This window comes from Urtica dioica, chromosome 3, assembly GCF_054948205.1.
Source record: "Urtica dioica subsp. dioica isolate 48M chromosome 3, U.dioica_male_clone48M_v1_H2, whole genome shotgun sequence".
Classification (NCBI taxonomy): Eukaryota; Viridiplantae; Streptophyta; class Magnoliopsida; order Rosales; family Urticaceae; genus Urtica; species Urtica dioica.
Window position 1 is genome coordinate 49,056,337 of NC_142758.1, and position 13,964 is coordinate 49,070,300.

Below are 13,964 nucleotides of genomic sequence, written 5' to 3' on the forward strand. Positions count from 1 at the left end.
TTTTTTTTTTTTAATTGAACTTTGTTTTAATGTGTTTTTGTAGTCAATTTTTTAGTTTTGGTGTTTTATAAATATTAATAAGGTTATATATATATATATATATATATATATATATATATATATATATTAGTTTAATGTGTTAATAAAATAATTTTAAAAAAAAATAAAAAAAATAGCATGTATATAGTGCCACGCCAAATATAGCGCCACTGTATATCACACTATATTTAGTGTGAGAATTGACTTGAGGTTGGAGGCATTTATACGGTATATTTGGTGTTAGGCCATCTCTAACCGATCACTCTATTTCTCACTCTATTTTTCTGTAAACAGTGATTTCTCTCCAACCGAACTCTATTTTCCACTCTATTTTTTCCTCCTTTATTTCCTATTTATACTTATACCCCTATATTTTTATTATTATTACTAATTAGATAACTTAGAAGAATTATGATAATGAGTAAAATATTACTCTATAAATTAATTATAATTATAAATATAAATACATATTAAATAAAATAAAATTTTATTTAATAAAAATCACAACACAAAAAATAAAATACAACACAATACAATTAAAAAAAAAAAAAAAAATTACAACACAACTCAATTAAAATAAAGTAAAACAAACTACAACACAACAAATAAAAGTAACTTTAACACAAACAATTATGACTCGGAATTAGAATACTCTTCCCACAAGTGCTCAATCAATGCATTCCGAAGTGCGATGTGTGCATCTTTATCTCTTATTTGTCTATAACGATTAACGAATTGCTCAAATCTTGTGCCATCATCCCCCACCATTTCAACATTCGCTGGTGGTGTTTCTCTCGCAACTCCTATTGGAGCACTAAGATCTCGTTCATCTTCAATTATCATGTTATGCATAATTATGCATGCAGTCATTATATCTTGTAAGACGTCTTTTCTCCAAAATCGTGTCGGTCCCGCAACAATTTCAAATCGTTGTTGGAGAACCCCGAATGCACGTTCTACGTCTTTTCTGCACGCTTCTTGCTTCATTGCAAAATACTTTTTTTTTTTGCCACGTGGCTCTCGGATAGTTTGCACGATGGTTGACCATTTTGGATATATTCTATCAGCCAAATAGTAACCCATATTATACTCTATTCCTTGTATGACATAATGGGCAGGAGGAGCGATACCTTGAGTGAGATTGGAAAATAAATGGGAAGAATCTAGCACATTGATATCATTATTGCTCCCTGGCATACCAAAATAAGCATGCCATATCCAAATATCATAATCTGCTACAGCTTCAAGTATAATAGTAGGCTTTCCACCGCGACCCGTGTATTGGCCGGCCCATCCAGTGGGACAATTTTTCCATTTCCAGTGCATACAATCTAAACTTCCTAACATTCCTGGAAAACCACGTTGTTGACCAACATGCAGAAGTCTAGCAATATCATTGGTTGTTGGTGATCTTAAATATTGCTCAGAAAATACCTCAACGATTGCCCGACAAAACTTCTTCATGCTTTCAATCGCCGTTGACTCTCCTATTTTGACGTACTCGTCTGTGGCATCTGCCGGAACACCGTATGCCAACATCCGAAATGCAGCTATTATCTTTTGAAGGGGTGACAAACCAAGTTTGCCGGCGCGATCCACCCGTTGCTCGAAGTAGTTGTCATGACCTTGAACAGCATCCTTTATGCGGAGGAATAATGAGCGAGACATCCGATATCTCCGACGGAACATGGCTTCATCATACATCGGGGTTTCTGAAAAGTAATCATTGAATAGTCGACGGTCTGCACTCAGTCGATCACGGTTGATGAAAGCACGTCCTGGCACTGAGCCTCCCGCTCTCATGTCTACTTGGCTGGAATGTTGACGGATAAGCTCTGTAATCAAGATATTGTTGTTGATGATAGCACGAGTTATGGCCTCCTCCTCTTCATCCAAACTAGTAATGAAATCGTCATCCGAGCTTGAAGACGACGAGGACAAATTAGTATTCATTTTGGGAGATAAAATGAGAGAACGTGTATTATATTCAGAATAGAATGAGTGTGTGTATTAAAACTCATGATAGAATTGGTATTTTATAGAGAAAAAGTTAATGATAGAGGGAATCTTGTAAGTGAGTAGTCAAATCGCGTCAGAAGGAGTTGAGAAACGTGAGAATCTTGTAAGTGAGTAGTCAAATCGCGTCAGAAGGAGTTGAGAAACGTGAGAATCTTGTAAGTGAGTAGTCAAATCGCGTCAGAAGGAGTTGAGAAACGTGAGAATCTTGTAAGTGAGTAGTCAAATCGCGTCAGAAGGAGTTGAGAAACGTGAGAATCTTGTAAGTGAGTAGTCAAATCGCGTCAGAACGAGTTGAGAAACGTGAGAATCTTGTAAGTGAGTAGTCAAATCGCGTCAGAAGGAGTTGAGAAACGTGAGAATCTTGTAAGTGAGTAGTCAAATCGCGTCAGAACGAGTTGAGAAACGTGAGAATCTTGCTATAAATATTGTCTTCATAAGTTGTAATTTCACCACATCACCCACCTTACTAAAAAAATGTCTAGAACTTCTAATTACTCTCGAGATGAAGACAAACTCCTTTGTAGGGTTTACATGGAGATTTCGCAAGACTCGATCATCGGTATATACCAATCATCCGATCAGTTTTGGACTCGTGTTGCGGAAGCTTACAACAACGACAAAAGTCCGGATTCAGAGATGCGTTCGACGCGATCAATCCAGTGTCGTATTCAAGTGATTGAGAAAGCTACAAGGAAGATGCATGCATGCATTCGACAAATTGAGAATAGACACCCAAGTGGTGCTTCAACTGAAGATATTGTGAGTATTATAGTTTATTATTTTCTCACGATTAGATTTTTACTTAACCATTGTTTTATCAACTTTCAGATGGATCAAGCTAAAGTATTGCTTTCACAAGATGAAAAATTCAAGAAAGGTTGGAAGTTTGATCATGTGTGGAACATTATTAAGAATTTTGAAAAATTCCAAGATGGAGCCTCAAGTGCAAGACAAACATCTCGAGGTTCATCTTGCCCACAAGAGTCAGAAAATCCAACTCCTGAATCTGCTAGACATCCATCTCCTCCTGAGCGGCCGATTGGGGTGAAGAAAGCCAAATTAAAAAAAAAAGTGGATGATGGAATAATGTCTAGAATTAGTGGTATTGAGGAAGGAAATAAAGAACTTCTTGAGCAATTGAAGAAGACAAGTGTTATCAGGGAACGCCACTTGGAATTGAAAGAAATCAAGGAAGAAAATAAAATATTGTTCCGAGATTTAAGTTCAATACCAGATCCACAGGTTCGGGCATATGTTCAAGCCGAACAAGCGAAAATTATGCAAAAGAGGCTTGAACAACAACAATCCCATGCACCACCTCCGACTTCTGATTCATATTCTCAATATTTTACCGGTCTCGGGGGATCCGGCACCAATCTTCCAGAATATTAGTTTATCTATTGTTATTTTATTTTGTTGCATTGTGTTTTTAATGTCTTTTGAGTTTTCTTGTTGTTTTTTTTAAATTGCTAATGTAATTGTGTTTGGTATTAGTTTATTATGACCGTTTTAATATTATAATTTTCTTGCAATGTGCAAATATCATTGTTGTATTTTAAAATATTGTTGTCTTTTAAATTATGCACAATAATAAATTTTATATAAATTAAATAATTTTAGGGGTAAATATTAAGTAATTATATACAATTTGGGCATTTGGGTAAATTTTAAAACCTAAAATAGAAAAAAAAAAAAAAAAATTTGCGTTTAAACAGTGCAGCGCTACAAATAGCGCTGCACTGTTGGGAAATAACTTCCCACGCTATATTAGCGTGGGTTATGGCGCTCGAGTGGAGCACCAACGCTATATTAGCGTGTGTTTTGGCGCTCCACTGGAGAAGGCCTTAGGCAGTTGCGTTGGGGTTGGCCTAATGCATAAAAAATTTATGAGGTGTGTTTAAAATTTTAAAATGTTATTTTAATAATTAATTACTATTTCACTAAATCACCTTTAGATTTTTGTCCTATTCTTCTTATAAATAGGTTTAACAACGTCGTCCGTGCAATTGAATAAATTTAGTATTAAAAAATCAGATAATTTTGTTACTTTTATTCAAAATATAATTTTTTTATTAATAAAACACAAAAATGAGATAAACGAAACAAGGAGAAATTAAACAATATTAATATTTTTTTTCTCAAAATAGGTGGAATGTATATATATAAATTATGTGTATAATAGATATAAATTTGTGTGAAGTTAGTGTATGAAGATCGAGATTCGAAATAAATATTGATTTCTATTAAAGATAAAGTATATATACTTATTAATATTGATAAAAGTGGGACAATATTTTTTTGAAAAGAAAATCCTCATTAACAATCAGAAGTGACTTCGGCTATACAAAGATCTCAGACAAATAATGATGCCTCATTTTAACAAATAGATGTCTTGAAATGAATATAAAAAACTAAAGACAGACGAAACAAACAAACGAGACAAAGGTCTATTTTGCCAGGAAATGTTAATCCCGTCAAGAACTTTTTTGAACCTTTTCAATAGGCATTTTCTACAAATTCCCGAACTGAACAAAAAGCAGTGCCATGTAATAGTCAACATCGAACGTTTGAGGGACTCTATACTTGACAAGAGATTAATTACGCTCTGTCCCGCCAAACTCTAACATTGATTTTTTTTTTAAGAAGACACTCGAAACACTAACACATATTGATATTGATATTAGTATCTGTAGAAGTTTGAAACGTTTGTATTGTTATAAAAAGCTTTTAATGAAAGGTTTTCTTTCAATAAATGAAGGTGTTTTATTGATTGTTCACTAAAAGACGAAATAATGCGTTGTGGATTAGAGAAGTGTAAGTGGGAAAGAGTTACACATGAAACAAACTCTAAGGAATTGAGCTCCTTATATATATTTCAATTAATAACCCTTATTAAATGCTATGGAGTCTAGAGAGTACCAATTTTCACTCTCTCGCACGTTGCTTGAGGAAGCAAGCGCGGCGTCGGCGTCACCTCGAGGTTAGGGTCGGACTCGGGAGTAGAGGCTTTAGTGGCTCTTTGTAGGCACACTTCAACACGACGCCACGTAGGCTCGTGGTGAGTCCGGCAAAACGGCTCGGTTCGCGGGCTCTTTCGCGACGATTCTCGCCGTGACGGTTGCCTTACCAACAGTCGCGTCCTCTGGCACGATAGTTATTTTTTAGTGTCCGTTTGAACGAACAGTTGTGTCGTTTGAAACGAACAATCGTTTGGCCAACGATCGTGTCGTTTGCAACTATAACTGTCGTTCAAATGAACACGTACGACTGTTCGTCATTATCTTTCGCGAATATGTACGAATTCCTATATAAATCACGCTGGGTTTCTGGAATTCGTCACTTGGTTTTCAATCTTCATCTCTTTCTCTCTCTAAAACACGTTCTTCAGAAAACCGTTCTTGCCTATGTTCGAATTTCACTGCGTCTTTGTGCAATCCGAGTTTAGGCTTGTCGTATCCTACGGTATTATTGTCTGTGACTTTAAGACATTTTCGAGGTGCAAGAGAACTAAAAAAATCGCTTCTCATGCGTGATTCAAGCTCAGACGTTTTCAACTTCGCAGAATTTCACAACTATGTATTTACTACTCCAAGGATATATACAAGTTAAAAAGAAAAAAGTGAACTATGATGTAACATGTTGTTTCTAGTTTGCAACTTATTACGTTGTGTATGAGACTCATGAATAATTAGAAGAAAGTAAAATTAAATTGAAAAAAAAAAATCATATGGTTGGTAGCCTAGGTTTATTTTACAAATTTGTACACGTGAAATCAATGTATTGATTTAAGCCAATTCATGATATCTGGCTAGTCCAAAAATTAATCTCCATTGAGAAAGGCTCTCTCTCCATTTATAATTCAAAAAAGAAGATTTTATCTTGATCGTTTATTTTTCGGAATATTCTAGTTAATATCTATACGAAAAGAATAGTTGATATCTTGATCATTTGTCACGTTCTCACGTAGCATGCGAATCAGCTGCCAATATGGGAAACATGACTGCATTATATATACAAGATCTAATAATATTGATAGTATACAGTAGAGTTTTATTATGGGTGACTCAATGCTCGCCTGAGTTCGGATATGGTTGCGATCGACACCCAAAAATTCAAGAACACGGATCGCCACGCCCATATGTCTTTTTCAAGGAGGCCCAGAAGCAAGTGTTGCGAATTGCAGTCACATCCTGATCATCAACCATCAAACAAACTCCTCATTGGTTGAATTAAATTCCAGATTAATAGTAATGACGATATGATAAAAAAAAAAATATATATATATATATATATATATATATATATATATTACCGTGTCTGTTGGCTCTTTCCAAGTAGGGATCGGTAACGCGAGCGCCGAGCTTCTTCCCTGGCCGCCCTTATCACTCTTGACGCTTCCTCGTCATCAGCCGAATCGGGAACCCATCTCATCGTCGCCGGAATATTCTGTCTCCGCCGACAAGTCAAAGCCAGCCCCGGGAACGAGAAGTTCGATCTCATCCCAACACTGCACGGCGCGGACCTTGAGCCGCCGCCGATCTTCGCTCCGGCGATCCTCAGGCTCGCGGACTGGACCACACCAACCCTTTCCATGATCATATCTTTCTCAACGAATACACAAATAATATTGAGAAGCTACCAAAGTGGAAATCTCATATAGTCTAGCTGCGAGAACGGGAGTGTTTGGGAAATGAGCATAAATAATGTATGAAAAACTTGTACAAAACAGGCATTTGAAACTTATTCATTAGCAAAATATGCAAGTTCAAAATATACAAGTTTCAACTTTTCAGTAAAATATTCAAATTTACGTTTTAAAAAAAAAAAATTGACAACCAAGATTAAATTTTTTTACGATTATTATAAGCAATTTATCATTTTAAAAAATAATTAATCTTGGGGTCAAAAAAATTTTCGAAACCAGATTATTGCTCATTTTTGTTATTTCATTAAATTAAGACAAATTTTGGCTGTTTTGCAAATTCATAACTTTAAATCGGTTATTTAGCTGCATCACCGTAATATTTTTTTTGCTAAATAAGGGAATGACCAACAATATAAATGTACGTTTCCATGATAAGGAAATAAATAAATAAGTAAAGGGTCATTATTAATAAATTTATAATACAAGAAGATCCATCCGATTTTCTTTAGGATCCGGTGATAATGATATTATATCTCCTCATATTTATATCACGTCCAGGGACGGACCCAGGTGGTGGCCTCAAAAGGCCTGACCCCCCAAAAAAAAATTCGGGCTTAAAAAAAAAAAAAATCAGTTTTGGTCCCCCTCCTTCCGAGTTTGGATCTGCCACTGATCACGTCCTATATTTATAATTTACATTTCTTTCTCATAAGCCCCAAACCCTCTCCTAGTTTGGTTTAGGATCCGCTGATATTATTACCCAGATCACGTCCTTGTTTATATATATACATATATTATTTACGCTCATTTCCCTAAGTAGACTCGCGTTCTCATAACTAGGTTATATGAGACTGAGACTGAGGACGAGAATGGACTGAGACCGAGGACGAGAATGAGACTGAGACTGATGTTCGGCTCACACAAAACGCTCTTCGCCTTCTCAAACTATCCCTCGGAGAAGCTACCCGACTCGGTAATAATTATCATTAATCCACGTTTTGATTTCTTCATGTTGGTATTTTAGTGTATATATTGTTTTAATCAAATACAAACTGACCTTTGTAGTCTCCAACTAGAATATCATGCTTACATGTTGATAGTCGTGGAGCCAGAAATTCAAGTCGGGGCGAATATGAAAAATCATATAAATTTTGGCAAAAAAAAAATATGTTAAACTTTTTAGAGTAAAAGTTACAATTTTTAAAAGTTTAGTGTCAATTGCCTCTCGTCTTAGGTGACAAATCCACACATGAATATACATATTAAGAATACAAGTGCTTATAAAGATTATGAATTACTTCTTTTTCATTGAAGGAGATGAAATCGTCGTTTTACAGTATGAATTACACATAGTGAATATTTTTAGTGCAGATGAATTGAGTATGAGTGATCTTGGCAAACCCTACATTTCTGGAAGTAAAATATTAAGCATTACCATTCAATCAACCATAACGTAATTGATAAAGTAAAATCTACAGAAAAAGAAAGTCGGATGGCATTAGCTCTTAATTTTTATATATATGAATACACTATATCAATATTAGCATTTCAGTATCAATTAATTAGCTGATTAAAATGCCTTCAAATTATCGTGAATTTGACATTGTTAATAGAGAAATTGCTCCATTTGTTACCAATTTTATAATTTTTTCCCACTTTCCACCAAAAGACTAATTCCCAAAATGCCACCGAGATGTCAATATTGTTGACATTTTTTAATAGAGAAATTGCTCCATTTGTTACCAATTTTATAATTTTTTCCCACTTTCCACCAAAAGACTAATTTTTCCCAAAATGCCACCGAGATGTCAACATTGTTGACATTTATGTCAACAATGTTGACATCTCATAGTGAAGCGCAAAAATAGATACCAACATTGTTGACATAGATGATGTCATTTTGGAAAAAATTAGTGTTTTGGTGGAAAGTGGGAAAAAATTATAAAATTAGTAACAAATGGGGCAATTTCTCTTGTTAATTGATTTCTTGTATAAAATCAAATCATGTTTGCGATTTACAGGTGATTCGCATGCTGGGTGAGGACGGTAACAAATGAGAATTAATGAACAATGATCTTAATTTTGTGGTTTCGGAGAGAGATTTGGAGACACCAAGGAAATTTTTTAGTGTGTGTGTGTGTGTGTGTGTGTGTGTGTGTGTGTGTGTGTGTGTTGTGCGTGTGAGAAAGTCGATTTTGTGTGAGATTGATTATGATTCGAGGTCATTGAACTTGTGGGTTTTATCAACTTTCTACGTATGGTGCTAAAAGCAATTTGTGAAAATTACAATGTGGTAGTGTCATTTTAAAACTAATTTTAAAAAAAAATAGTGTGATTAAAATATATTTATTTTTGGCGAAAATAGTATTTCTTTTTAAGTTATAAGAAGTCGTTTTTCTTGATATTTACATGCATTTTTTTTTAGAATATATGCTTATTTTTATGCTATATATTGTTTACATTTTTATAAAGATAGTGAATATCTAAAGTTTGAAAACACACAAATTACTCGCACATTTTAAAAAGTCTTCTAATTTTTCGTAATAAAATATTTTAGAACACGGCCGAGATAGTATTAACTGTTTACCATTTAATTTATAAAAAAATTGTTTACCGTTTGAAAAATTGTTATTTTTTAAAGGATTTGAAATATTACACTTAAAAAGTGTTATTTTTGTAATTTTCCCTATTTTATAAACAAATATAAATGCAAGTGTGGTCATTGCTACTCTTAAATAAGAGAAATTGACAAGAATAATACCATTTGTTTGGCAATTATAAAAAATCTATCAAAATTTAAAATTTGACACATCTATTACTAAATCACTTGTGCAAAAACTGTAATATCTTTGATGAATCAGTTAGGAAATCAAAGGATTTCGTGACACTTCTATCTTTCGACCAGAATTTGAAATAAATTTGGAAAATTTTGTGATAAAATGTCACATATGTGTTACGAAATGACATATTTCATTAAAGGTATTACAATCTTTACATAAGTGATTTAGTAATATATATGTCAAATTTTGAGTTTTTGTTGATTTGTGGTAATTGTCAAATAAATGATATTATTGTTCTCAATTTCCCCAAAATAATCATATGCATGATAGCGATGTTTTTTTTAGTGATTTTTGGTTACTAATCGTATCATTATTTATTATTTCCAATGGCCAACCAGGGTAAAAAAAAAATAGAGTTGTTCGTATTTTTATATCAAGAGTGATTTTGGTACGTGATCATCTAACACCTATATATAATTGTATACTATACGTGACACATATTGCGCAGATACAATGCAACTGAAGTTCAATAAAATAGATAAATTAAAAAGTATGATTTAATTTACAAAGCTTATATATCATATTACGTATTGGTTGGTGAAGCGGAAAAAATAACAAATATAAAATATAATGGGTTTGCTTTTCTACTAATTCGAATAACTGGAAGCACACATAGAAACAGTCTCTTACGCTATGCAACACATGTTTAGTGTTGAATTTGATGACTATTACTCTATAGCACTTATTTTGTTTTTATATTTTTCATCTTTAAATATTATGGGATCATATACTAAATATCTGATTTTGGAAAGAACAAAAAATAACTTGGAACTTACGATTTAGATGGTGGCTTCAAATTATCGACGATGAAGGTTGATAATATGCAATTGGCAAGATGATAGATGATGACGACAATGAATTATGAAAGTTTCAAGATGTTGAAATTATTTTTAGAAAGATAGAGTCAGTTGTGACATAAAACAAGCAAAATTTGAAGTTTATGGGTATTTATGTCCCAAAATATATATTTTTATATTACGCAGGCACGAAATCAGGTGCATTCCACGGAGGTTATAGCCCCCTCTCACAAAAAATTTGTGCGCTTTTTACCTATTTTTTATTTTATTTTTACATTTTTTTTACCTTCAAAATTTACAAACCAACCCCCTCTGAAATTTTTTGTTGTAAATTAACCCCTCCTAATCTAGATTTCTGACTTTTTCCCTGTTTACATGTAAACAAATAAACATATTTAAGATATTATTGTACATTTAGAATCAAATATCTTCCAATACTAATGAATGCAAAGTAATATAGAGAAAGTACTTGCCACTAAAGACTAAACTAGCACTACATGGGTATGTGGCCATGAGAATCATGCCAATTAAACGTCATAAATTTTAATCCAAATATAATTCTAATCGCTTACACGATACATATAAAAAGTATAATAAAAATAAAATCTAGAAAAAACCGAAAATGCACAAAATAAACAAATAAATATCCACGTCATCACATTTGACATGTTCTGAGAAGTGGGACCCACAAAGTGGTTGACAACTAATGAAACAGAGAGACAATGGGCTCCCTCAACTTTTGTCAAGCAGCCCCGTGAAGAAGCCCACTTAGCTAGCTGGAACTTCAACGTCAAGACATTCATTCACAATCACACATTAATAATAATAGTAACAATATTATATTTTCTAAAATAAATAAATCTCAATATTATTATTACTATCTCTATTTTATACGCTTTGGAACTTTCTTGGTAAATCAAGATTCAAGACAAAAAAAAAAAAATGAGTGTAAAAATTATAATGTAATCTAGAATAAATTTCCAATCAAATCTCTCGTGCAAAATGTTCCCCAAAAATCAAAGAGATTATTGGTGGTAAAATTTATAAGCGCTTTTTTTTCCTTTTTTTTTTTCTTTTTCTTATCATCATAATCAAATGTTGTGAGTGACTACAAAGAAACCCAAGAAAATAACTAAAAGAACTCCCAGTCTCTGTCTGTACAGCATCAACATAAAATAAAATTTTGAAAATAAAAAAAAGAATTAATTCCCTGTTGTAAAGTAATTAATTAACCAAAAAAGAGAAGGAAAAAAAAAAGAAAACGAATGTATGTGGAAAAGAATCATCGGTTCAGCACCATCATCATCATAGCATCGAGAAAGCCGACGATCTCCCTCCGGCGGAAATCGCCGGCGAAGGAACCGGAGACGATCCGAGGGTCGACTTGAAGATCAGATCGTACGGCTCCCAGAGACTGTCGAGAGGACAAGGCTTTCCATCGTCAAGCCTAACCCACGGCTTTCCCTTGCCGCTCCAATGGAGGAGACTCACCGGACCTGGATGAAGCGACCGGCAACTTCCCCGGACATTATCGCCGCCGAGACCGTGCTGGTTCCATCGGTGGTCGATCGCCTCCACGTCGCCGCCGAAGACGAGCAAGAACGGCGGAAGAGAGCCTAGGTCGTAGATCCGCTTCTTCCTCTGAACCTCCATCCACGCCTCGATTTTCCGGCGATAATTCCCGGCGCGCCAGCGATCGAGATCCATCACCATGACTCCGGTGTTGAAGTAGCAAGGTCTCCGGGAGGCGAAAACCCTAGGCAAGGTCGGATCGGACCAGAACGAGTCGGTGAAGTACTTCGTGAAGTTCGCGTGACAGTACTCCGGAGCTCCGATGACTCTGGAGCCGGAAAGCTTCGTCCGCCATAGCTTCGCCACGTCATCGACGAGGACGAGGTCGGAGTCGAGGTAGATCACGCGTCCGACGCAGGGACCGAGGATATCGCCGAGGTAATTCCGAGCGTAGTTCAGAGGATTCTCCAGAGCCTCTCGGATCGATGAAGAGATTAGGTTTATCACAGCGTCTTCTCTGAAAATGTAGATTTTGAATCGGAGCGAAGGGAACGTTGACCGGACCACTCGCGCGAGGTCTCTCGGACTCGCGCGGTCGAACTCCGCCGCGATGAAGTGGAGGAACACGCTGTTCGGACACGTGGCGTGCTTGAGGACCGAATGGACGGCTGCGATTGAGCCGCGGAGGTACTCTCGGTCGAGAGTCATCGCCACGTGGATGAGCGAGGGATCGCAGATTGACGACGACGGCGACGAGGCTTCCGCGGGACACTCCGCGCCGTTTCGGTACTCCGGCGCCTCCGTGAAATGCGGAAGAATCGGTTCCGGCGAAGCCGAACCCGAAGCCGAGCCGACGAGCGTACGGATCGCCGACGAGAAAGAAGCTGAGAGGATGACGATGAGGACCGAAACGGCGAGGAAAACGACGCCGCTTTGAATCCTCATTCTTCTGATTTCTACTCCGTTTCTTGAGAGAGAAAGAAACAATGTCGGTCGACTTTTGTAATGTCGTTTTTCTTTTCCTTTCTTTTAGAGAGAGAGAGAGAGAGAGAGAGAAGAGAGGAAAGAAAACAGAGACCGTTTTGTTTGGAGTCTCTTCTTTCTTTTTCTTTCTTCTCTTTCTCTCTGTGTGTGTTATTATGAGGTTTGTTGATGAGAAATAAATTTCGTCGGATTTCCGTATAAATACTGCAGATATTGGATTCCCTTCTTTACTGTCTCTTTCCCATTTTCTCTTCCTTTCATTTCTTTTATCCATTTTAATAATAATCTCTATCTGTACTCGTAATTCGTAAACAATAATGTCCTAATATATATATTTTTTTTAAATAATAAACCCAAGAAGACCCGAGTTTTTATACAATGTAAAGCGATAAAACCGCTGGTAAACAAGGAATGAATATATTTAGTTTTTTTTTTATTAATCTTTTTATTTTCCCAATATATGCATTAGCTTTGAGTTTTGACATTATTTATACTATTTGATGAATGTTATTACAGCCATTTTGAATTTTTGTTTAAAATGTATTTTAGTTTTAAAACAAATTACGTTTGCCAGAATTACAATTTTTATAACGTATTAATATCACATCCTAAAACAACGCATTAAATATTTTAGACATACTAATGGATGTTATACCAAGACTTTTTGTACACATTCAATGATTTGATTTATAACTTGATACGTGAATTGATCGTTATTTATGATATGTATATTTTCTCAATATGAATATGGTATTTCTTTATTGATAGATACAATACTTTAGTTGTCACAACATATTTTCCCTTCATAAAAGTTGAATAATTCCATAAACTTATTTATGGGATACTTGTTAGCTTTTATTACTTATTGAATTAAAAAAAAAAAAAAAAAAAAACAGCACATCAATGTAGATTCTGAAAGATATTATAGCAACAAAAGAACAAGAACAAAAAATTGTACCTAGTTTTATAAAAAAAAAAAAAAATTGTACCTAGTAATTATTAACAGAGTGTTAAAATAATCTCGCAATATATTTCTATGTTTTAACTATTATACTAATATTTGTACTATCTTGTTGCAAACTAATAAATACTATCTTCAACAACTCTTATATTAAATTATTTGTTATA

The 13,964-nt window shown here is 34.8% G+C and overlaps 2 protein-coding genes across 2 annotated transcripts; one reads left to right on the forward strand and one right to left on the reverse strand.

Moving 5' to 3' along the window:
- Nucleotides 1-2,532: 2,532 nt before the first annotated feature.
- LOC149403433 (uncharacterized) lies at nucleotides 2,533-3,450 on the forward strand. The gene is made up of 2 exons (XM_089608696.1): nucleotides 2,533-2,817; nucleotides 2,887-3,450. The coding sequence occupies exons 1-2, from the start codon at nucleotides 2,533-2,535 to the stop codon at nucleotides 3,448-3,450; spliced, it is 849 nt and encodes a 282-aa protein (XP_089464822.1).
- An 8,023-nt stretch (nucleotides 3,451-11,473) lies between these two features.
- LGT8 (glucosyl transferase family 8) lies at nucleotides 11,474-13,096 on the reverse strand. Its single transcript, XM_089609063.1, has one exon. The coding sequence runs from the start codon at nucleotides 12,795-12,797 to the stop codon at nucleotides 11,646-11,648; it is 1,152 nt and encodes a 383-aa protein (XP_089465189.1). The 5' UTR covers nucleotides 12,798-13,096; the 3' UTR covers nucleotides 11,474-11,645.
- Nucleotides 13,097-13,964: the final 868 nt, after the last annotated feature.